Here is a 25,873-nt window from a genome sequence, read left to right as displayed (position 1 = left end):
GCGCCATCAACACCCCATGCAGGCAGCCTATACACATTACTCAGCACAGCACAACAATTGAACTCGCTTGGATTACCTAGCCTGACACAGTGGATTAATTCTATGCAGCACCTGCCACGCACTTTGTCACTCACCGGTTCTCTTGAGGCTCTTTATCCCCTGGGAAGGCGGGATGGAGCGACAGTGGAGATTTCCTAAAATGGCCCTCCGGGATGAACTGTTTCGATCCGAATTATGATAGGCAATAGTGGAATATTTTAAGCTTAATAAAGGGACGGTGAACTCCTGGGCCACATTATGGGAGGCCTACTCAAGAGGGATCTGTACATCTCAACATGCTGGAATCCTCAAAGATCTACGTCGCACACTGTTCCAATTAGAAAAGAAACTATTAGAGTTAGATCTAACCCAAATGTTGCAGTACCAAACGTCCTGCCTACAGCATCGGGCCGCACTACTGACAGAATATCATGAAGTGGCAGAGTGCAATCCACGGTACTTAGGAAAGTATGCAGTAGCACGGCGATACGGGAAGAGGAAAGACTGGGTTGCACACTTGCACAACTGTTGCAGCCCCCTAAGGGCCAGCCTTACAAAACTGCTCTCCAGCGCCCTGACGGCACATAGATGTCTGACACCCTTGGCATTCAAGGTGAAGTACTTACCAATTATTCCGACCTGTACACATCACTGGTCGCGGCAGACACAGCGGACAGCAACCATTATCTAGACGAAGTGGCCATAGTATGACTGTTCGGCACAATGACAATTCCTTGGAGAGTCTTTCATGGAGGAGAAGATCATCCATCATTAGACGCCATGGATGGATCAAAGACGCCTCAATGGTTTCTCAGGCAGCTTTTATAAAGCATATAAGCATCTGCTTGCCCCGTATCTCATAGAGATCTATCAGGAAGCATTGGGGAATGGCATCCTCCCACTCAACTCCGTGAAGCAGTGATAATACTACTCCCCAAACCAGGAGAAGACCCACTGCAATGCGGTTCTCATCCACCGCTCTCACTGTTAAACTTTGACAATAAAATATTGGCCAAAATGCTAGCCACCCGTTTTTCTTTCTTACTAGTCCAGATAATATCCCCAGCCCAATCCGGGTTCGTCCCACATAAATCCACTGCCATGAACCTGCATAGACTCTTTGCAGTCCATCATAGTATCTCACCCACTGTCCTGGCTGCCGCGGCATTGCTGGATGCTGAAAAAACATTTGATTCCTTGGAATGGCCATTCCTACAGACCACGCTGAGCAGAATGGGGATTCCACTGTGATTTATTTCCCTCATTAAACTAATATATATAAAGCCTACAGTCTACATTTGTTTAAATGGAACGCTGACATCCACTTTCTCTCCTACATGAGGGACGCGGCAGGGGTGCCCACTCTCTTCCCTATTGTTTTAATAGCATTGGATCCCCCCTGGTGTGTCACCTGCGCAGACGTCACCTTCACAGAGGGCTGCAGTTTAAAACTGGCCCGCTCCTAATCACAATATATGCAGACAGTATTATTCTATACGTGCGGCACCCGAGCCACAATCTGGGACCCGTATTTAGAGAAAGAACCAGATATGGTGCCTTGCCTGGACTGCACAAACTGGGACAAATCCGAAATGTTCTCTCTGACATCGGCTCCATGCAGTAGGGATACTGAATTTCCACTAATGTGGTGAGAGGAATTCGTCAAATACCTGGGGATAAATATCAACAGAGAATTGGATTAAATAATACGGCTCAACTACGGACACGCGCTGGAAAAACAGACAAAATGAGTGATGGCTGAGACTGCCCCTAACCATAGCAGGCCGTATAGCTATCATAATGAAAATGGTGTTGCTGACCCAATTTCTTTATCAGTTTCACAATATTCCAATCCCATTGACTAATGCGTTGTTCGCAGCACTTCGTACACTGTTATTGCGATTCACATGGGGTGGAAAACAACCTTGGATCAGCTGGGATACTATGACACTACCATACAAACGCGGAGGCTTTGGGATTCAAAATTTTCCCATATACTACCTGCTAGCCCAGTGCAGTTTTGCTAGACATTAGTCTTACCCAGATCCCAGGATACCGTACGCCAAACCAGAAGTGGACCTCATGGACCCCATCCCGCTAGCCGCAATGCTGCTGGCGGGACTACCTCGCCACCCGCACGATATTCAGACGGTCTCCATGACCAGCTAGGCCTGGGAAAGACTCATTAGGGTAACTGGGGGCCACTTACTAATACTTGGCTGCCCATCACAAAAGAGATCCCTTGTAAAGCGAACGCTGTGGAGGTACTTCTTGAATACTATTGGAGATTTGTTCCCTGACAGGCACGTTTTCTCTCGGACAGAGGACACCCGCTTCTGAAACGCTCCACTGATGGACCAATTTATATTATAGTGGCTGCAGGGAGCTCTTAGGGCTCAGATCCCCAGTTACCCCTTTGAACCGGACGAAATGTCATCCTTGACATTACTCATCAAGGATGCTGGTGGGGACCACATGATGTCCAAACTGTACAAATCATACATAGCACTGCTCCCTGCCAGAGACACAGGAGGGTGCGCTGCGTGGGAATGGGTTCTGGGTCACTCACTATCTGACTTTTAATGGAATCACTGCTGTATGCAGATGTGCATAGTTTCCCTAAACCACCAGCATAAGTAACTACATTTTTAGTTCCTATGGTGTGCATATGTTACACCAATCAAAGTGCACTGGATGGACCCATCCCGTCCACATACATGTCTTAAATGTAACTCTCCATCAGCAGACTTTGCTCATATGACCTGCACTTGCGAAAAACTGGCTAAGTACCGGACAACCATATTGATGGAATTGCCATGCATGACACAACTTGAGCTCACACCCACTCCATTGCAGGCACTGCTGGGGTTTGTACATGACATCCCAAAAACAGCACGATGCTTCATGGCTATATCGCTAATGCTCGCTAAAAGGGAAGTGGCCATACATTGGGGAAGCAGGCACCCACCGGGGCAAAAGGCATGGCTTAATAGCCTAATACACTGTAACATGAATAGTGGCCTTTAAGCACAATTACATATGCCAACATCTAGACCACAAGACATATGGCAACCGCTACATACATACCTACTTGAACTACAGGAATCAACTGACCCACAAGCTGAATATAATGTATAATCACAGTCCCCAAAAGATTGGGAATTAACATAACGTTCACTGCTGAGTAGAAGGCAACTCCTTCAAGCCGCAGGGACGTTGGTCACGCACCCTATAAAATACAACCAGCTGCAGGTTTTTTCTGTATAACATTATATGTAAACAAGGATGGAACTTTACTAACATGTGCAAATTGTAAGTTTGAATATGTACGGTACTTTACTTGCAAAATGGGAAAATAAAGTGTTAAAAAAAATGGGAGGTAAGTCTGTGAGATCCATCAGTGCCCTTAGTTGAGCAAAATCTTATGTAAATGACTTGGAGAAAAATGTATTTTTCAATCCCAGTGGTTTTATAAGAATAAAATTACAACATAAAAAAGATATGTCTGGACGTCACAGACTGAAGAATGCCTTAGTGGATTCTAACAGTGGTTTAACTTACAAAGTATACATTTGAAACTTACACAGAGACATAGTAAGGCAACTGAGGGCCAAATTTAGAGTTTTGCAAACATGGCACTCCCAAAGTGCACTTTGCCACAAATAAAGAGTAGGAAACATGACAGAGTATCCCGTTTGCTAAACCATCAGTCTACCCGCCTTAGTTAGAGATGGGTCTAACATAACATTTCTATCAACAGAGCCCCCTTTGATGGAGCCATCTTTGGCCCGATAGATGGAAAACTGCCACCAACAGTCATACGGAGTAGGGGCCATTGTAGGAAGGACTTCAGGCCACCCACCATATTTGGAGAGTAATGTGGAATTACTTTTTTCCTGTCCCTCACCACCAGGAAAAACCTTGCAGTGAGGGGCAGACAAAAAGCAAGGGCCTCCCATATCCTGGGAGTACTCTTGGAGTGTTGGGGGAATTTGTTTTCTGTTTTCTGAAAGAAACACCCGCTTTGCGACTTTGTTTTTGAAAAACAAAACTTTTTAAAAGTTTGGTGGAGAGCTGTCAAAACCAACTGTGCTTGTCCACCAACCTTTTTGTACATTGAAAGAAACCACCATGATGGATGATCCTTTCAATGTACTGAGACAACTACTGGGCTTGCAGTCATGACTGCATTTGTCAGATAGTAGTCTGTCAGAATGGCAAAAGGTAAGGTCTTCTGCCGCCCTGACAGATGGAGTACTGTCCATCAAATTCTAAATCAGGCCAAACTTCTTTCCTTTGTCTAAACTGGTAGAAATACTGCTGTTAGTTATTTAGACAAAGAGAAACAATGGGCCATCTTTGAAAAGATGCCATCACAATTCTATAGAATACGGAAGATCCATTATGAAGTCAGTAATGAATGTGTGCAATGGCTCAAGAGCCACTGGTAAAGGCTGCAGAAATCCAAAGTTATTAGGAAGTAACAATTTGTTTTGAGCACAAATGGGGCAAACAATGACACCTTCTTGAACATCAGAATTAACTGTAGGCCATCAAAAAGCCAGAAATAACAGAATCAGGACTAATCTGCAGCAAATCAAGCTATAATTCTTTAGTATGGATGAAAATAGCTGGTTGAGTGAAGAAGTGATTCTTGCTTCCTATAGGTTGTGGAGACCAAAACACATCCCGGCCTTGGGGAGAAAGCAATCTCCTTCACAGAAAGCCAGAGATACTTGGAAGCCACATATCTGATCTGGATTCTTTCAACCAAGGCCATCTCCATCAGTATATTGAATGGGAGGGCAATGTACGAGACAGGCAAGACAGCCCAAGTGGAAGTGGAGATAAAAAAATACAACCTTGCCTTCTATGGCATCAGTGAGACCAGATGGACACAGTCTGGACAGATAAGACTGTCTCCAGGAGGAATGCTGCTGTAATCTGGAAACAAGGAAGAGAAACACCAACATACTCTGGAAGTAGAACTGATGCTACCACCAGCAATCAACAGAGCTCGTTTTGGATAGGAAACCCACAGTCCCGGAATTATCACAGTGACCTTCCGCACAAAGCAAAAGAGGATGAACATAAATGTTATCCGGTGCTCTGCACCTATAAATTACATCAAAGAAAAGGAAATACAACAGTTTTGCAACAGACTCTAGTCCATCTTGGCGAAATGCCTTGAGAGAGTGTAAGGTTCTTCTTTTTAATGCTGTAATCCATGTGTAGGATTTGTTGAATGGTGTATATATTTTCAGAGATTAAAAAATCTTTACAGTAAAGAAGCCTGGACCAACCATCATCGTAAGGAATCTGCCCTGTGGTTATTCCAGATTCTATCCAACTGGATTGGCCAGGATGTATCACATTCCTCTCAATAATAGAAAAACAAAATATAATTTGCCTAAATAAAGTTTCATATACTACCAAACAACTTATCCTACCTACATTATGTATTTCATATATCACCTACTTATTGCTCAACCAGCTCATGTTATACCTGAAACAATACCCTATTAAAATCATTTTGTTTTCCAACTCACTGCGACACCAACATATTTTCCATCTTGACTATTTAATTTGAGAACCTTTTCTCCATACTTGGTTTTGTCTAATTCGCTTTCCATCCTCCTTTCTCCCTTGCAACTTGGTATTACTGCCATTCACACATGTTCCCATATGCAATTTCCTATTCTCAGTAATAAACTTTTGATTTCCATCATCAGCTGTCCATAAACATCTGGGCACTTTCACAACTTTGCTCATATTCCAAACATTGCCATCCGATAGCTGCGCTACCTGATTTCCTACCCTAACTAACTTCATGGGAACCGAACGTCTCGATTCACCCGACTTCACCATTCTTCCTTTTCTCGCACGCACCCAATCGCCATTCTCAAGCAGTTGTCGCCGTTTGTCCCCATTGTTTTTTATTTTATTTTGTTCATTCTCATCTATCCATCTTTATCTGACTTGTTTTCCTACACCACTTTTTACTTTGTCTATTATATCAGACATCCACTTCTGATTTAGATTGCAAACAGCCTTCCTGCCTCTCATTTTTTCAAAAGGAGAAATTTCTACTTCAAACCTACATGTGTTCTTGTAACTCCACAATAATTCCTTAATAGTTTGTTGGAAATTTGTCCCGTTAACAATGGGAAGTTGTAATCCTTCCTTCAGCACTCTATCCCACCTTTCCACAATTCCATTACTTTGTGGATAGTAGAGTGAAGTACGTATGTGCTCAATACCATGACCCTCCAAGAATGTCTTCATTTCATTGGAAATTAATTGTACTCCATTATCTGTTACTAAAGATTTTGGAAACCCTTCTCTTTCAAAAACCGCATTCAAAAACTGTATCACTGCTTTTGAAGTAACCTGGTGAACCAATTTTACTTCTGGCCATTCAGACAGCTGATCAAGCAACATGACAGCATATATCTGAAAATTGGCGATACATATGGGGCCAGCTTTCGCACACACCACACAATCTGGATACTGGTGTTTTCTCATACTTAACAGTTTCTGGTGATTGATCACTGATGGTGCACTCAATACAAGATCTGACTTTTTCTTATATGAATCTTTCAATGGCTGGCCACCACAACTCACTCCTAACCCTTCTTTTCATACTGATCATAACAGGATGACCCTTCATGAGCCAAATCTAAAACCATTTGTCTCCAACTTTACGGTACCACGAACGGGAGACATCATTTACATGGCATACGATACATCGCATGCCATTACACCGCGGTCATCGCAAACCATTACAACGCAAGTCATAACAATGACTCGCTGTAGGGGCCAGAAGGTGTTGGATTTGAAGCCCAACACCTTCCTACTGTTGCACAGACTGGAATAGTAAATTATACTATTCCAACATCCAGCGCCCCTACAGCAAGTCATTGTAATGACTCACGTTGTAATGATATGCAAAGTAACAACACGGTCATTGTAACGACCGCGTTGTAATGGCATGTGATGTATCGCATGTGTTGTATTGTAGCATATTCACCACAAGCTGTTCACCACACATCAATATATTATCTTGTTCAGTCAATTCATGAGCAAAATACAGGAAAGGTAAATATCCTTCTTCCAAATCTTTCTTCCTTGGCCATTTTGACTTTATGTATCCTAATACCATTTGAATTTCAGCACTATTTTGACAAGCTGTTTTCCATTGACTCTCTATAATTAATCTTTTGCACACTTCACAAATTGATAAAAATAATTCCATGCCATTATCCTTAATACCATCTTCTTTGTCAAGCTCCTGGGAGCCTTTATGGACAATCTGCAAGAATATTTTTCACTCCTGGAAGGTATTTAACTTTAAAGTGAAATTCGTGCAATTTATGTTGGCACCTGGGAATCCTGGATGTTGTCTTCCCATACCCTTTTGTAGTAAATAAGTCCACCAATGGTCGATGATCCAATCTCACCCTGAATTTAGTAGCATATACATATTTCCGGAAATATTCAATTCCCCACGAGCACGCTAAAGTTTCCTTTTCCAATGCTGAGTATTTAAATTCAGCACCCCTTAATGGCCTGGATGCAAAAGCAATCGTAACTATTCTATGTTTGGGGTTTTGCATTAACACTGCTCCTAAACCAACATTACCAGCATCTGACACAATGATTGAATCATACCTAATGTTCACCGTTGATAAGGTAGGACCTAGCGCTATTTCCGATTTTAATCTCTTAAATTCAGAAACACATTTCTCGTCCCACACAAATTGTTGATTGCTCTTCATCAAATTTCTAATATTCACTGTTTTAGTTGAAAATAAACAAATGAATTTGGCATACTATTCTGCCAAACCTAGAAATTATCTGAGTTGATCCTAATTTTGCGTTTCATGCGCTTCTTCTATTGATCTGACCAAACTACATTTAGGTGAAATACCTTGTTTACTTATACTATGGCTCAAACAATGTACTGACTCCATTTCAAATTTGCATTTCACTCTAGTTAAGGTTAGGGCATTCTCTTGTAATATATTCAATAATGATGAGAGAAGTGGGCGTGGCATCAGACCATCACCCGGTCATGGCCAGGCTAAAGCTAAAGCTGAAGAAAGCATGGATGGTACCAACCACCAATGCCAAGGATATAGCAACACTCTCATAAAAGATGCACAGAAATGGAGTGAATACTCATCAGTAACAAGTTTTGAGTCCTTCAAGAACTAGAGGACGACAAAGACCTAGTAGTAAGTCAGTGGGATAGGATAAAAAAAGAAACAGCTTCATCAGCCTGCCAGGAGATACTGGGCCACAAGAAACTCCAGCATAAACAATGTATCTCCACCGAGACTCTCTGCAAAAATCCAGGAGGGAAAGAAAAAGAAATCTGCAGTCAACACCAAATGAACATTAGCAAAAAAAGCAAAAGCTCAAGGTGAATACACCAACAAGGTAGCAAAGACAAACTGAATAGCAGACAACCAACAATTCATCTATGGTCTTGCCACCGAAGCCCAGGAGGCAGCAAACCATGGAAACTTAAAAAAATTCTACAACATAACAAGGAAACTGTCCAGCAGATACATCCATTCAGAAAAACCTGTTAAAGACAAAGCTGGAAAGACAACAATGGGTAACGAAGGCCAGCAATGAAGATGGTTGGAGCACTTTGAAGAAATGCTAAATCAGCTGGTGCAGCAATATACACCAGGCATACAGCCTGCTGACAAGGACTTGCAATCAACTACAGCAGACCAACCAAGGAAGAAATGCGGCAAACCATCAAACATCTGGGAAACTGGAAGGCAGCGGGACCTGACAACATTCCTGCAGAGGCACTGAAGGCTGACATTGAAACATCAGTAGACATACTCTATCCTATGTTTGGAAGGTTATGGGAAGAGAAAAGGGTGCCATCAGACTGGAAGAAGGGATATCTCTTCGAGATCCCCAAAAAAGGTCACCTGAATAACTGCACAAACTGCAGAGGGATGACGCTATCAACCCCAGGCAAAGTGTTCAACAGAGTCATCCAGAACAGAATGAAGGAATAATTTAACGTTCAGTTGCGTGACTAGCAAGTTGACTTCCACAAAGATAGATCCTGCACAGCCCAGATTGCAGCACTGAGCATCATCATTAAGCAGTCGATGAAATGGAACCCTCCCCCCCCCTCCCCCCGCCACCTTACTCGACTATGAGAAGGCATTAAACAGCCTGGACAGAGAGACCCTTTGGAAACTCCCCCACCAATACGGTGAGCTAGATAAACTTGTAAGAATCATCAGGAGCTCTTACGCGGAAATAGCCTGCAAGATAGCCCATGGAGGATAACTCACAGAAGCCTTCCAAGTGAGGACCAGGGTCTGCCAGGGCTGTTTGCTCTAGCTTTTTTCTTCTTGCTGGCCATAGACTGGATCATGAAGACATCCATTGCAAGGAGAAGAAATGGGAACCAGTGGATGCCTTGGGCACAACTCGACAACTTGGACTTTGAAGGTGACCTGGCCCTATTCTCTCGTACCTATGTACAGATACAAGAGAAGACCGACAATGTGGCAGTCACATCAGCAAAACTTTGGCCTCAACATCCACGGGGAAAAATTAAGATCCTGGAGGCCAACACGGCTATCACAACTGCAGTCACTCTTGCAGGTGATGATCTAGAAGACATTGAGGCATTCACCTACCTGGAGATTGCCATAGACAAGCAGTGTGGCACAGACTCTGACGTCAAAGCAAGAATTGGCAAAGCAAGGTCTGCCTTCATTCAGCTAAAGAAGATCTGGAACACCAAGGTTACCTAATGCTGCAAACCAAGATCAGGCTTTTTAACATCAACATAAAATTGATTCTTCTATATAGAGCAGAAACTTAGAGGACAACAGTGACCACAACTAACCAAGTCCAGTACTTCATCAACATCTGTCTGAGGAAAATCCCCTACATTCTATAGTGAAACACCATCAGCAACAACAACCTATGGCAGCAGACTTTCAAACTCCCTGCTCATGAAGAAAGATTGAAAAGATGCTAGACAGGGCACACCCGCCACAAGCACACATCACACACCACAAGGCAAGCCCTGACCTGGAACCCTCAAGGGAGAAGGAAAAAGGAAGGCCAAAAAACACCTTGTGCCCTTCTGCTTGTAATTTTTTATGACGATCCTCATTCTGCTTGTTGGACAAGCCTAAATCCCTCATCATCTGTCCCCTGATGGGTGCCTTCTCCGCCGCCCACAATGTCAGGGCATATTCGGCAGAACCACTATCGTTCTCCCGGTAAGATTGCACATGGGCTTTAAGCTGTGTCTTGCCTAACAGTGGTTGTATCGAGATAGGTTGAGATGCCAGGGCATGCATATGAGCCGCAACGGACCCAGATCAGCCTCCAGCTGGGTGGTCTGAAAGTGTACCCTCTAAGATTGAGGTCTTACAGAGGCCAGGAAGTAAATGTTGGGTCATCAAGAAAAAAATCCAACTGTGATTGCGTACCATGGACTGGGGGACAAATATGTGTATTCCTGTTCTGTTCTGTTGGACGCAAAAGACGCCATATGTCACGGAGGCCATGATCAACCGGAATATCTCCTAGGATGGCTCTGTTTGCATGATTTATTACATCAATTGGACTGGTGCGGTCTAAGACTGCCTCCCGGGCCAAGTTCCAATCCCCACCTATTAGGATATTAATGGTATCTATCTCCGTCAATAGTTGTGTGAGTTGAAGAAGGAAGGCACACTTCAAACCTGTGGATGCAAACACTGAGCCTATGCATAGAACCTTACCATTAATCTTTTATTTGGCGAACACATAACAACCCTCCGGATCGATCCAACTCTTGGAATAATGTTTTCCGTGGGATAATGTTTTCCGAATCAGGATGGATACACCTCGTTTCTATGGCGTTAGTAAGTCATCTGCCACTCTCAGAGGGCAACAACTGTATATCTCCTTGCTCACCCAATCCCACCAAAGCTTCTCCGCTTCTTCCTTGGTAAAGTGTCTCCACTGGAGAAGGGCTATAACAGATTGTTTATAGTTGAGATAAAACAGCACTTTTTTACACTGGATGTAATGTGTAAGAACATTGATATTCCAAGAAAGAATGTGCAAGGGTGCAGGTGTGGTTATGGAGATTACAAGATTCAAAGAGAGAGTCAAAGGATTATAAGTGCACTGGAATGTTAGTCAGATCCTGTTGGCAGTATACGGGTGATATATATTTCAACTATAGCTCAAGAGATTTGTGTGACAAAATAATTGCACACACATCTTTTGCAGGCTGTCACATCCAATAGAATTTGAATTGATATTCTTTAATAATTTCAGAGGCAACCAAATGATTACCATATATACTTATGATTATCATGCAATTGACAATAATTTTACTTTTAAATTCACCATAGGGGTAAGCACAATAATGTTGGTAGTACAGATAATTACAAAGAAAGGCATATACTTGTCAATATCTACAGTGATGATATATCTCTCTGATATGGTGGGTTCAGGGACCAGAATTTACTTGCCAACAGTGATACAGCATGGCTGACTTCTGGTTATACGTTTTCAGGTGTAGCACATAATATCAAATACTAGTATCATATTCTATGCTGTGTTCACACTCTTTTTAGCTTGTTTGACCTGAGGAGAGGAAAAGACCCGAGTTGATTGTGTGGTGCCGAATATAGTAGACAAAACTTTCACAGAAACGAATGCCTTAAGTGACCATATGTTTTTAAGCTATGTTCTAGTTGTGTAAATTATAAAATGGCATCCACACCTGGAACATGTTAAGCTGCATGGATAGGGTGAAGTTTTAAGCAAAAAGGTTGAGCAGACAATAGAAAAGAACACATTGGCTAGCAGACCCCCTGATAACTGGTGGCTCTATAAGTAAAATGAAACTAAATAAATAGCCGGTATTGGTACTGACTGCACCATACAATAATTTGTTACTAATCACCTTTAGATTGATTTTAATTAATAACATTAAAACATATCTCCCCATAAATGAGGTTAACTTTTAGGGTAATAATGTAAGTGTAAGGTCTAGTGCATTTCTCCATTATTGTCAATGTGCAATTCAATAGATTTGTCATCACAAAGGATGTGTCATTATGGGTTCCTAGTTTTTCTATTTCTTTATTGTTATGTCCTTCATTTCACGTAGCTCCATGGATGTATGGCAGCCACATCATACAAAGTAATAATGTGTTTTTTATATATATATATATAGTGCTATAAACCAAACGTCTGCAGTTTCTTGGAACTGCAAATAGCAGATGTGACAATTAATAATTTTATGGCAGCAGGATCTTAGGAGTATTCAATATGGTTTTACTATATTGTTCAGATCATTAAAAAACAGGTGTCGCAGGGACAGCTGCATATTTTCCCACATTTTCTCTTGCACCACCAATGGGTCCAGATACTGCACGTTTCTGTCGCTTTGCATTATGCTACTGCAAGCATCCTGCGATAATACGATAAAGGGAGGCAGCTGCACAAATACCTCGTTTGTAGAAATAATAACTTGCAAATGTCTGAGTAGATGGAGTGATTCATATACAATTACTGGCTTGGCTGAGATCAGGTCTTGTCATGTGTGTGCATTAATCAACCCTTGACATTGTCTGTGCAAGACGTCCTGTGGTCTAATGCAAACAATAACAACATGAGCATCCATGTCATATCTATGCCATTCATAGATTCAGCAACACGTCTTAGTGGCAGGAAACAAAACGAGGGTAAATTACCTGAGCAGCTGCTCGCGTCATCACAGACATTGCAGTGGGCGGGGCAGCGCTTGCAGATTCCATCTGCATCTGGGTAGTACCTCAGGGAACAGTTCAAAATGCACCTGTTGTTCTCCAGAAGCAGCCCACTTGCACACGACAGACATTTTATTCTACTTTCATCGCAGGTCCAACATGAATTGTCGCATGCCTCACATGAGCCTTCAGAATCCTCAAAGTAACCACTAGAAAAAGAATACAAAAGGGAACAAAACCTTTAATATTCATCATAAAATCATTTATTGTGATATGCAGAACTCAACGCAACGCATTGTCTGCAGCACGATCAATGGTGGCCTGTCCAAATATGTCATGTAGGCATAAGTATGTTGAGGTACCCATTTTGGGTTCCAAAAAGGAGAAAGTAGGGGCCTGATAAAATAAAATGGGGAAATGCAGGAATGGGCAACCATGCCTGCAGCTTAAAATATCCCTGTGAACATACTACATTCATTAAGATGTCCTTATTGAGGAATAGTCAATTAGGAATTAAGAGAGACTACAGGAGGAGATGACACATAAACGTGGGGGAAAGAACAGGGTATATACGTCTTAGCAGAAACTGAAGTTAAAGGAAGACCGGATTGGTTAAGAACTGTAGGAAGAGTCAGAAATTCACCAGTTGAAGTCGGAGAACAAGAGCCACGACTGCAGCACATGCAACGACCTGCAGGCCCTCTTCTAAAATATTCAAGAGATTAATTATTGAATCATTTATGGCCCTGTTTCGGCTCTCCCCCTACTCTCGTTTCCTCACTGCACTGAATTTGTAGCTTGGCTCCCATCTATTCGTACAGTAGTAGGAAGGTTTCTTCTAATTCAATTCACAACAGACATAAAAGAAGTCATATCTTCCAAACATTCAAGGCAGTCTCTCTACTATTTCTATTTTTCAGCAAGTAGAACGTTTAAAATAAATGCTGCACTTTCATGCTTGGGCCTGTGCTCTGTCACCGGACATTAAAGAAACACTGATATTACATGGTTATCTTCCTACTGAAGGGTTTTACTACATGATGCTTCCTTCCCCTGCAGGAAAATGCAGCAGTGTTGTAGTTGAGCCTCCTCTCTCCCTCAGGTATTCGAAAATAATCATAATAATTCGTTTTTATACAGCTTGCCCTACCAATTCAGATATTTCTAAACACTGTCAATAGTAGGTGTTAATAGGTAGTTTAGTGGGCATGAAGAAAATAGTGCACTTCCCCATATACCTTTGAAAATGAACTTAACTCTGGTTTTGGCTCCAAGGCTCTGATGCACAACCCTGTGCTGAGAGTTACAGACAGTACTTAATTTGAGCCGGGGTTTCTGGTGCTCAGACCAGCACTTAATTGTCAGCAACGGATCTAGTGACAGTCCATCACATGGTGGCACTGTCATCTAATTTTGAGATGAGCACAACAGTGTTTAATAAGTTAATATACATTAAAAATTAATAATATCTGCCACTCACGCCATTATTATAGCTTCGGGTGGCCTTGAATAGCCTGAATTGTCAACTTGTAGAGTGCGAGTGTTAGTAGTGGTGTTCGTACTGTCATTGGCGGCGCTGGCAGGAGCAATGCTTGGGGCCGGCTGCAGTGGCTTTCAGAGAAGGGCCCTGGCAGCTACTTTTTTTTTTTTGCTTACAAATTAAGCACTGGTTACAGAACAGTGAAAACATGAAGAGGGGCCCTAGTACCACATGCTTGTACTCCACGTCAACATCAGAGCCAGAAATGTTTAAGGAGGGGACGTGGCAACAGATAAACAAGTGGACACACATATCATTAATGGAACTCCCTTTAAATGGACTTCAATTTAGTGAGTCACAGACTGATGAGGGCGGTTCTTTCCATGGAACTACAAGCCTGCAGCTAAGGGACGTAGATACTAAGTTGCTAAGGTAATATGCAGGAGCCTGACACAGCCTTTGATTTTGGGGGTACACATGCTTAGTTCATGGCAAGCAGAGCACATGCACACTATAAGTGTTGCTGTGTGAAAGTACCCTAGTGAGCACTGCTCCTGTAGCCATGTGGTCTCAGTGGTGGTGGCAGGAGTAGTAGCAGGGAGAAGGTGGGGCAGCGCACTAGTATGAAGCCCCTCATGGCTGACCACTGAAACGCAGGAAAGAGGTGCTGCGATAGCTGGCTCTGGTGATGTTTTGTCTTTAGCAAAGGAAGCTTTTTCTGCAAACCACAAAAATGCCAACTTGGGCAATATTGCAGAGGGCAACTAGAACTTCAAACAAATAATTACTGAATGGGCCAAGGTGGAAATGAGAACAAGCATTTTCAATGCAATAGGGCTCGCATTTGTGAGAGTTAGAGCTATTGGCATTGTAAATGACAGTGTCTTTTACCCATGTGTTTTGGTTGGGATTGGAGTGGATGAACGGGATGTGGAGTGGAATTATGTTGGTTGGATTGGAATTGTTAGTTGTGGAATTGTGTGTGGTGGAATTGTGTGGCGTGAAGTCGATTTGTGTAGTGGAATGTTGTGCAGGTGAATTATGTGTATAGTTATGTAGTACGGAGTGTACTGGACTTATGTGGAGTGGGATTGTGTGCAATAGAGTAACTATGTGAAATGGTATTTTGTGTTGTGGAGTGATATACAGTGGAGTTTAATTACGTGGTGTGCTGTACAATTTTGTGATGTAATTTGGAGATCTGTGGTGTGGATTGTATGTATGTGGTGTGTAATTATGTGGTTAGTAACCCTGGGCGTAGTTCGCGAAGTGGCACTTTGCGAAGCTACGCAAAGTGAAGTTCGCACTACGCAGGCTACGCGTAGCACTTCGCGAACTGCGTAGTACCTTGTTCGCACTGTGCCAGATGTCGTTTTCAATGATTGCACAGTGCGGACAAGCAACCGGCACTGTGCAATCATTGAAAATGGCATCTTGCACAGTGCGAGCTGTAGTTTTCTGCTGCTCGAGTAGATTTTTACTCGAGCTTCAGCTTTCTCAACGCGAACTTGTAGTTTCTCATCGCGAGCGGTCGCGAGCATACGCGACCACTCGCAATGAGAAACCTGACCTCCTCGTGTTGGGAATCTCGCCGGGAGGTTTATTTTCCATGCTCGCGATCGCCAACTTGAAGTTGCTGATCGCGTACAAGGAAAAAGTCTCGCCGGGATGTCATTTTGCTTGCTCCCGGTCGCCAACTTGACGTTGAGGAGCGCGAGCAAGCAAAAAATGACCGCAGCACTACGCAACACTACGCTACGCGTGTTCGCACTGTGCTACGTGCAGTTCGCGTAGTGCGAAGTAGCGTGAACTTCGCAAACTACGCGAGCGTAGCATAGTGCTTTGCCCAGGCTTAGCGGTTAGTTGTTGAATTGTGTGGTGCGCAATGGTAATGTGTAGAGCTGCATTAAGTAAAGTGGAAGAACGGAGGGGCAGGACGAAGGGTATAGCAACATGGAGAAGTGGTGGGTGGGAGAGGAAAGCAGCAACATGTGTAAAAGAAATAGCACTTCAATCAAATAGCACTTTAATTAAGGCACAAGCAAACGGACACCAATTAAATATAATCGATGTGTGCTTGGTCCGTGTGATAGAGAAAGGAAAGGAAGTGACGCATGGCCTCTGCTGTCCATTTAGGATGCAGCAAAGCTGAATGACAGAGACTCCTAATATTGGGTAAGCAATAGACGGGTTTAAGCCCTATATTGTGTACCACAGAGTCTAGCTCTGCGATAGCCTATAATTTGTCAGTTCGAGAAAAGGCTGTAAAGACAACATAAAGAATCGCACAAAATAAATAAATGTGTGCATATTTCTGTTTAAAACAACTCAGCATATAATCCATTAAAAGAGAAACACAATCAAATAAAAATGCTATTGAAAGGGCACAAAGAACATGCAATAATTAAGGCAACCTTTACTAGAAATCATAAAATAAACTATCGCAATTAAAACAAAACAAGCAAGAATGGAGGAGTGGAGGAAAAGGAGACAGCAATGTGAAGAGGTAGTGGGTGAGAGAGGAATGCAGCAATACGTGTAAAAACATAGCACCTTGATCAAATAGCACGTCAATCAAGGCACGAGGGAACGGACACCAATTAAAAGTAATCAATCTGTACTTGGTTCCTGCACCAGAGAAAGGAACACGAGTGTTGCATGGCGTTAGTTTTTCCATTTAGGATGCAGCAAAGCAGAATGATAGAGACTCCAAAAAATGAATAAGCAATGGGCAGTTTGAAAGCCCTATATTGTATAGAACAGAGTCTCAGTGCGACCCTAAAAAAATATAAAGTCAAGTCAAGTCAAAGGCTTTATTTCGATAAAAACATATCATAAAAGCGTAACAGTTAAAAATGGAATAAGTTAATTTCATTTAAAAAAGAAGAAACCTATTTTTACAATAAGGTGCAAAAACAGATCATAAATAATTATTTAAGAATGAATTAAACAATTTCCTTAAGCCTTTTACTTCTGATACGCCATGCCCAAGATAAGAATTTTGCAAGGGCACAAACGTATAATGGGCGAGCATCTGACATTAAAATACGGAGTGCCACAATATAGTGTCTAGTTCCCAAGGAGCGGCACAGTTGCTTAAGCCATCTTTTCCTTGGGAGGGCGTACTCATGGCATTCGAATAAAAAGTGAGCCACAGACTCACGTCTGGATGTGCAAAAAGGGCAAAGATCGGAGGTCTGAGGGAGGGAATTCCATCGTGATGTAAAGCTATAAAGTAGGAGGGTCCCAGTCCTAAACTTAAAATACAAAGCTCTATCAAAGGGGCTCTCGATGATGTCGAGATATAGTTCCCGGATTGGGTGATCCTTAAAATTCAGGAAGTCCTCAGTAAGTCTCCCCAATGATGTGTTCGAGATCCGTTGGGTCGCAATCCAGTTCCAATATAAGAGCTTAAGCGTGGCTTTCGGAGGGGAAGATTTATTTTCCCATGAAGCATTTAGCCCCAGATTATGCAAAAGGGCCTTCATGTCACGCAACCATTTTATCCTATGCCATCCTGGGAGTGACATGATTTCCGAGAGACCTTTGGCATATTTGGCTAGTTCCGGGACCCGCCACAAGCGGGCCCATAGCAATAAAGGACGAAGTTTCGCCAGATCACCGATGGGGCGACAACCAAGATCGAGCATTAATGGGATCGTGGGGGTGCCTTGGGGAAGTGACATAATGACCCTGAAAAACTTCCTCTCTGCTCGTGATAAGTCGCCAGTATCACAAAAGCCCCAGAGCTCGGCACCATAAAGGGCAGAACTGACTGCTCTTGCTGCATAAATATCAATAACGGGGGCTATCGGTCTTATAGCACAGGAGCGCTGCTCCTTCACGAAAGACAAATGCCCACATTAGGAGAAGCCTCCTAATTGAATATGTATATGCAAGTAATTAATTGTATTTTCCTAAAAAGCCATAACATTCATTTTCCTACCATACCCACTAACAAAGTGAAGGTCATAATAACACTAAAAATAAACAATATGAAGCTTCCAAGCCCTGGAGTGAGCTATTAAAATTGCAGCATTTACATATTAAAGTGTTCTGTAACATCAGGTAACAAACTTGTGAGGAAAGGACCTGACTAGCACAATAATGTGAGCAAATCTGCAAAATATAGATTAAACAACAGCTGTGTAGTCCATTCAACTAATGCATGTAAACCTAAAGCACTCTTAAAGTTCCTGGTCCCAACAAGAACCCCAACGTTTCAAGTTCCCCCCCCCAAAATTGTATCTATCTACTTAAAGAAAAACTTTCAAAAAGTATAAAGAAAGGCATAAAGCAGTCGACCCTATTTTTAAAATCTATCAAACACGAATGCTTACCCAAAATAAATATACTGAAGAAAAGAATAATTTGACTGCATAATTCAGTTGTTAAGTTTCCTCCCACTGAGAAATTTGTAACAGAAGTGTTTTTGATTTTCTGTGATGCAAAGACGCTTTAGCCACTGTGTTTGCATATTACACAGCCCTCAAAGTTAAGTCTATGAGAGCAACACATTCCATTTACCCCCATCATGCTCATTGTTGTGTGGTGAACGTGTAACTAAAGAGACCTTCATTTATACTGTTCGACCCTGATGTGCTTATAACTAATATTATTAATTTTAAGGCTAATGAAATCAGTAGAAATAGTCGCTATAGTGTAATACTGTAAGGCAAACTTAAAACTAATACTGAAGACTAGCCTTAAAATTAATATGCAGACCAGTCTTAAGGTGGATAGCTTGTTTCTCTCTTTCTCTCTCTGTTAACCACACAGCCCTGAAGGAGCTGTTGAAGGATAAGTCACACCGAGAGAAAAAGCAAAATCTTCAAGGACAGCGTGAAGTACTCCAGCTTCAGAACGCTTGCCTAATTCCCAACATTCATGCAACTCAAAATATCCCCCAATTAAAGAAAAGCAACTTGCGCAGTCCGACAGTGTGAACTCCCCAGCATCAGAATGCTTGCCTAATTTCTCACATCCATGCAACACAAACTGTCCCACAAAGAAAGAAAAGCAACTTGCACAGTCCTGGCAAGGCCGCCTACAGTAAGGAAACGGAAGTAGACAAGTTACAAAATCCGCTTGTTCGCACTACAGCAGATTTGGGGATTGTGTCCCGAAGAGTGGCCTTCTTAAGGTCAGGCAAGGTGTATTTATTCGTATTGCTATACAATACTTAAACTTACCGGATGGTTAAATCACGTACTTTGTGCCTGAAAACAAAACGGAATGCCAATCAGGTCTAATCTAGCCACTGCCAACATGTGTGCTGTATTGGACTTTACATAATAAAGGAAGCGCCCTAAGCATTGCAGACACCTCATAAATTCAGAAACGATAGCTACGGAATCAGTGTTGGCGCTTCACGGGCAGGCATGGCAATAAAAAAAAACACATGAAAGTGTGGGCGCCGTGCTCAAACAAAGCGTGGCGCCCTTCAGCATGAAAGTGAACAAGCGCGCTCGCCTCGCACGGCAGCAGGGGGAGGGGGCCTGCGCGAATCACTTGCAGGACCGAGCGGCTGGCGCCGCGATAATTGATAGCATATGGTGCCAGCCGCTCGCTCCTGCAAGTGGATTGCCAGACATGCACGCGTTGCCATTGAAGGCAATGGAACGCGTGCACATTTTTGGCTGATAAGCCGAATCGATCGCTAAAGGTCTTTTTGCCTATGCAGCGCATGCGCGCTGCGTAGGTGAGACCTAAAAACGACCCCCTCTCCATTCTCTGCTGGTTGAGTAATACAATATCGCCATAATTGATGTACTCTCTACTGTACATCTCCTGGACCACGATGCCACTGCACCTGCTGCACCACTGATAGCTACATACCTGGAGCCAAACCTAAAAACGTCAGCCCTTCCAAATGGGTGTCTGCCATCGCTCACAGGGTGGTCTAATCTACACCGTGGTTTTGCTGTTGCAAAGCCTGTACCTCACAAGATCACAGGCTTTGTGACTGCGAAAATACAAGATGCATTGCACAAACTGCAAATTGTGAGTTGGAAATTTCTTTTCAACTCCCAAAGAGCACTTTGCCACCCACAAAGAGTACCAAAGGAAAGGGGCAAGTAATTGGCATCATCCTCTTTTAAGCAACTGCAATCTTGATCACAAATCATTGATCTGTTACAGGCTTCCTACATGGGATAGTAAGGTGTTCACAGAGTGGAAGCTGTCCATACCCTTAAACACCGTGGCTTCCAGCACTGGAGAGTATTAGACAACATTCCAGGTGACACTGGAACTCTATCTACTCCTCATAATGCCATTCACTGAATGGCAACTTTTATTGTTTAAGATGAATGTGATGGATGAAGACTGCTGTCTCTTGCAGTCCTATGTCCCCACATTTGCAGCCATTCTCTGGAAGTCACTTAGAGTTTTCTTTAAGTAGACATTTATGTGTTTAATAATAGGAGTCATTTGCAATTGAAAAAAAAGAATAGAATGTGTAAAATTGATTTTATGGCCCAATGCTATCCAGGCCACGACTCAATCTTTGTAAAACTGATTTTTTGGCCTATTGCTATCCAGGCCATAACTCAATATTTGTAAACATGGCTGCTGGCTTTATAATATCATTGTGTGTTTTTATTTTTAATTGACATTGCATGCAGCAAAGTGTGCACCCTTTATTTTGTATGACGTTCTCAATGAACTCTCTGGCGGACCCTCCTCCATTGTTTATGTAACAAGTTTCTTCTGACACTTGGGAGTGACATTAGGTCACAAGGGTCGAATCATATGCATGTAGTGGGATAGTGTTAAGATTATAAGGTTATATGACGTTTTAAAATGCTAAAATGTGATTTGCTAAAATAATCATCCTTTCGGCTCCACCATGCTGACAGTTTATATCCTTTTCTATGGTGAAATTGGCAACATACACCCTCAAATTTGGGTGTGAACCAGATAGTTTTGGGTTTCTGCTAGGGTAGCTGTCCAGATCTCTCTTGGTTTGCTGCTGTTTTGAGATTTTGTCTATTTTTCAGATCTTGCCTAATGCTGTATAAATTCTGACAACCTTCGTGGCAATTGATTGTTACGTCCTTTGATTCAACGAGAAAGGTTCTGTATTTGCATTTAGTATTTTTCTGTATTGCACCTTTAATAGTCCTTCATGGTTTTTCTAAATTAATGATCTCAAACTCACTGTTTTGAGTTGTTCTTTATTATTGACTGTATTTTGAAATGTTGTTTTAGATCTTGTCTTTATGGACACATGGCCTCATCTATTCTTGAGGACAACACTGTCCCCGACCCTGTGTCTGGGAGCTGTGAGGTTTATGACTATTATGAAGGTAATCTAAGTGTGAGTACCCACATCGCAAATGGGCCCCACCTCATAGTATTAATGAGTCAGTAGTTTTTGTGACTTCCTGTAAATTGGCATCTTATGGTGCATCTGTACATCATTGCAGAGCAAAATGAAGGTGGGACCGCAAAGAAGTAAACATGTATAAAAAAACACTCTGAATGTTTTGCCACCATGGTTTTGCAATTTATACACTCTCTCTGGCTGTGGAGGGCTGTCCTCTCTTGCGTGGCTGATAAAATAAAAAAAACGGCTCCGCCCGGCAAGGATCTTTTCACCCATGTACGGTCATAGGATGGGAAACAAAATCACAGCACTGTATGTAGAGTCCTATCTTCCCCAAAAAATATGGTGCCTTCCTTAGAGAGTCTGACCAACATATGGGAATATGTGGGAGATAATGTGGGTTTCTGTAGTACATGTTCATATCATACAAACACACAGACAGACAGATTTTGGACCTAACAAACACAATACAAACACAGATTGACAAACACATCCCAAACCATATTGTTAACCAAGAAACTATTCACATCAGAGCATAGAATAACATAGCAAAACCTAACAAACATCATATTTATCCACAAAAACACCCAGATATATAAATACCAGATCTATTTACTAGTTTGCTAATATTTATTTCCCCCCTCACGTGCTCTTTAAATTCGATAGGCTCTTATGCATGTGCGGTCATTGCCTACTCTGGGCAGTTGAAGAGACAGCGTCCACTGTGCAGAAACAAGCTCTGCCCGTCATTCTTGCACTGTATGCAGTCATCGCTGGAACCGACGCAGCTCTCACAATTCACTGCACATTTCTCACAGGTCTGAGTGAATAGATTCCCAAAATGGCCGACTGGGCAGACTTCCACGCATCTATTGTCCTGATCCAGGAAGAAGCCTGAAAGAAAAATGTGCGAAAAGCATTCATCGGAATTAGGGGATATTATGAAGAGAAGGAGCCATTCAAAAGATGTTGCCCTTACAAAACATATATTATATTCAACAACTAATCAAATACTTTTGTGCTGTTCATTTTTATTTACAAGAATGAGCTCAAACTGTGGATTCAAACACATCTGAATGAACAACTTAATTTCTAATTTCATGAAGAGAGTTACTGTAATCTTTTCCACATACGGAATAAACAAGCATTGGGAAAAGCAATAGGTCTGGCTTTACTTTCCAACTCACTCAAACAAAGGCGTGCACGCAGGCCATTGAGCCCCGTCTTTGCATAACCTCCTCTTTCTATGACTCCTATAACTGTGTCTTATCTTTTAATTCTCTTAGCTTCTAGTCCTACTTTGCACCAGCACTGCAGAATGTCGGCAATAAAGAACAGCTGCATCGTCGCGTTGGGAATTAAAAAATGGCTACAGACAGCGGTGAAATGAATTAAAATAGCACCTGTGAAGCTGCGTACCTTATAGGAGCTACAAAAAGATAATCATGTAGTGTAAATGTGCACTAGATTAGGTTGTTCAATGTTGAAACAAATCAGTTTTCAGTTTTGGGCATGCTACCCTCACCATTTTCTAGCCTAGGGATGCCAGAACGCCAACCAAACAAGCATTTGCAATGCAATAAGTCTCGCATTTTTTAAACTTTGACCTATTGGTATTGTAAATGACAATGTCTTTTATTATTACAGGTTTCTGAAACACATAAATGAAAGGCATTGTTATTTACAATGTCAATAGCTCAAACTCTCTCCAATGCGAGACGATTGCATTGCAGAAGCGTGTTTATTTTCTCTCGAGGGCTCTTGCACTTTATCACGCAAGCTGCCAAATGACATCTGCATGCTTAAATGAGCAGTAGCAGCCCCAGCCTGCCCGTTTGGACATTCCCACTGCCTGCTGCCGAAGAATGGAAAAAGGCTGGAGAGCGCAGTGAAGGTAGAGAAATGAAATGTGTAGGAGGTGGAGTGATTTGTCGAGAATGACACGACCTCCAGCGCAGTGCCGAAGCCGGGCTTGGAATCCAGGCCCCAAAGTCCCTAGAAGCATCTGCTTCAATCCGAAAGAAAGCTGCTAATGAAAGTGTTATGCTTCGTTATTTGAGACGTTACGCCTAACAATACAAGATTATGCAAGAGAGGACTGGGCCTTGTTTGACTGAAATGTAGCCTCTTCCTTCAATGGAAGAAGGATGCGCATGCCTCCATGATAATATGAGCCGCTGCCCTCGACACGGCGGAGAATAATATTCACACTTTAATGACTGTGAATTAATGCCTCTGAATGCGAAAAGGTCACACAACAGGGAGTGCGGAAGCGTATAAATGTAAACCGTTTCACTCATATATATAGTACAACACAGCTATCAAGTTGAATTACTTTAAAACAGTAATTATTTGCGAGAACCTGTGTGCATGCCTTTTTGTTTGTGTCCCCGCCAGGCATCGATTCCAAAGCAAGCAGGAATAGCTTTGGAAAGACACCTAAACATGCTTGACTCCTATCAAAAGAAGCCCAACGCTAGGAAAGGTTAGGGCAATAAATGCGAGCAGCGGCAGAAAGTAACAATCGTAAAGAAGCTGAAGAAATACTTCCTCGCGAGCACATGCCGCATTCAAAGGGCATTTACGTGATTCCCGTGCCAGTGACTTTGCCGCTTTCGACGTTATAGCGTTTGTAACTGGTGGCACTGCTGTTTTTGAATGGTGAGGGCGGGGTCAGGGGGTGTCATGTGGTGCCGGGGACGCAGCAGTATCGGAGAACACAGCACGTCCCATAAAATGAAAGTGAAAGCGCGGTATGCAGCGTTGTTAAAAAGCATTAAATACATCTTTCAAATGTTGAAAACAAAAGCACGGTCACCACTTTACATATTTAGCGGACATAAAACTTTGCACAATGGAGAACATTTCTTTTGTCAATCGGAATCCAATTCTAAGAACTTTGAGTAAGCATTTCACAACAATTTAGGCAATTGAAAAAAAAATATTTAAGTAGACTACATCCAGTGTTGAAAGATTTTGGATTTGGCCCCATTACATTTCATTGTTAGCCTTCAAAAGGGAGCTGTTTTATGCACCTTCCAACATCACTATGGAAAGAACAATATTCATACAATCAAGTTACAATCTAGTGGGGCTATTTACAAAAGTAACTTACAGTAATTTACACATGTAAATTTACTCTTACCCTTTTGGGGAACTTTACTACTTTTGGCTGTTCACCATTTACAAATTTAAAGTTACTCAAAAGTGTAGAGTTACATGTCTCCTCCCCGGAAACAGATGGTGGACCCAAATTTATGAGTGTAAGTTACTACTGTCAAAAAGGAGCTACAGTAGTCCGTCCTGCACCACAAATAGCCAAGCACTGATACTACAACAACCTACCAAAGAAAATAATGGAGTCTGGGTCTGAAAATTGAATACTATAGGAAACAATGTTAAATTAAATTAAACTATTTAAAATTATTTAAAATACCAATACATTTAGTTTAGTGTTTTACTTAAAGTTAAAAGGTTATTAACCCTTTGCCTTAAATGTCTATTAATGTAATGTGAGAAAATTTACATAACTGCATTAAAATATTTTGAAACTTAATTTTAGGATGTGACTGTGCAGCCCTTATGCAAAATTTGGGTGCTAAAATGATAATTTATAAAATATTAAAATTACCAGAATTGCAGGTAAAACAATCCAGAGCCAATGGTCCAAAACAGCTTTGACACGATTCATCACAAACATAACATGTGCTGTCAGTAACTGCAACAGACAAAAAACAACAAACAAGTAGTTGAAAATTCAGTACATCATTGTACTTTTTACATATTTTGGAACAAAACTTCATTTATCCACAGAAATAAATGCAGTGCTGCACATGACTGGGTAGTTCACACACTGATTCGGTATTGCTTTTATTTTAAAGCAAACACAAGGAGGTGATGGACGGAGCGCTGAAACTTTTCAGACACTCACCCCCAGTAACAGATCTGGATTGAATCCATCATCGTTCTTTAGCTCTCTTCGCCACCCCAGTTCAGACCCATCCATATGCAAATCAGTATTGACCCTATTCATCATGGGAATAGTCCAGCACGAACTGCCAAGCCGGGTCTTCCCTGGACCGAAACAAGCATCCTGGGAGCAGTTTCGGAGTAACACCCCCATCGGCCACGCTAGCTTGAATCCACTGGCAGAGTGAGCAAGGGACCCACTTCTGGGCATACTCTGCCAAATTAGGGCGAACAAAGCAAACACAAGGAGATGATGGACGGAGCACTGAAACCTTTCAGACAACCACC

The 25,873-nt window shown here is 42.1% G+C and overlaps 1 protein-coding gene across 1 annotated transcript in view; it reads right to left on the bottom strand.

Moving 5' to 3' along the window:
- The window catches only part of LOC146859999 (cysteine repeat modular protein 2-like), a 648,096-nt gene that overhangs the window by 507,781 nt on the left and 114,442 nt on the right, over nt 1–25,873 (bottom strand). Inside the window, exons 7-9 of the mRNA XM_085643761.1 lie at nt 25,248–25,334; nt 22,312–22,510; nt 12,792–13,015 (exon numbers count right to left, since the gene is read on the bottom strand). Of these exons, the coding sequence (XP_085499887.1) occupies nt 12,792–13,015; nt 22,312–22,510; nt 25,248–25,334 (510 nt within the window). The remainder of the gene's footprint in view (nt 1–12,791; nt 13,016–22,311; nt 22,511–25,247; nt 25,335–25,873) is intronic.

Source organism: Triturus cristatus, chromosome 3_1 (genome assembly GCF_964204655.1).
Source record: "Triturus cristatus chromosome 3_1, aTriCri1.1, whole genome shotgun sequence".
NCBI classification, from domain to species: Eukaryota; Metazoa; Chordata; class Amphibia; order Caudata; family Salamandridae; genus Triturus; species Triturus cristatus.
Note: the sequence above shows the minus strand (reverse complement) of the source record. Positions and strands in the feature narration are given on the sequence as shown.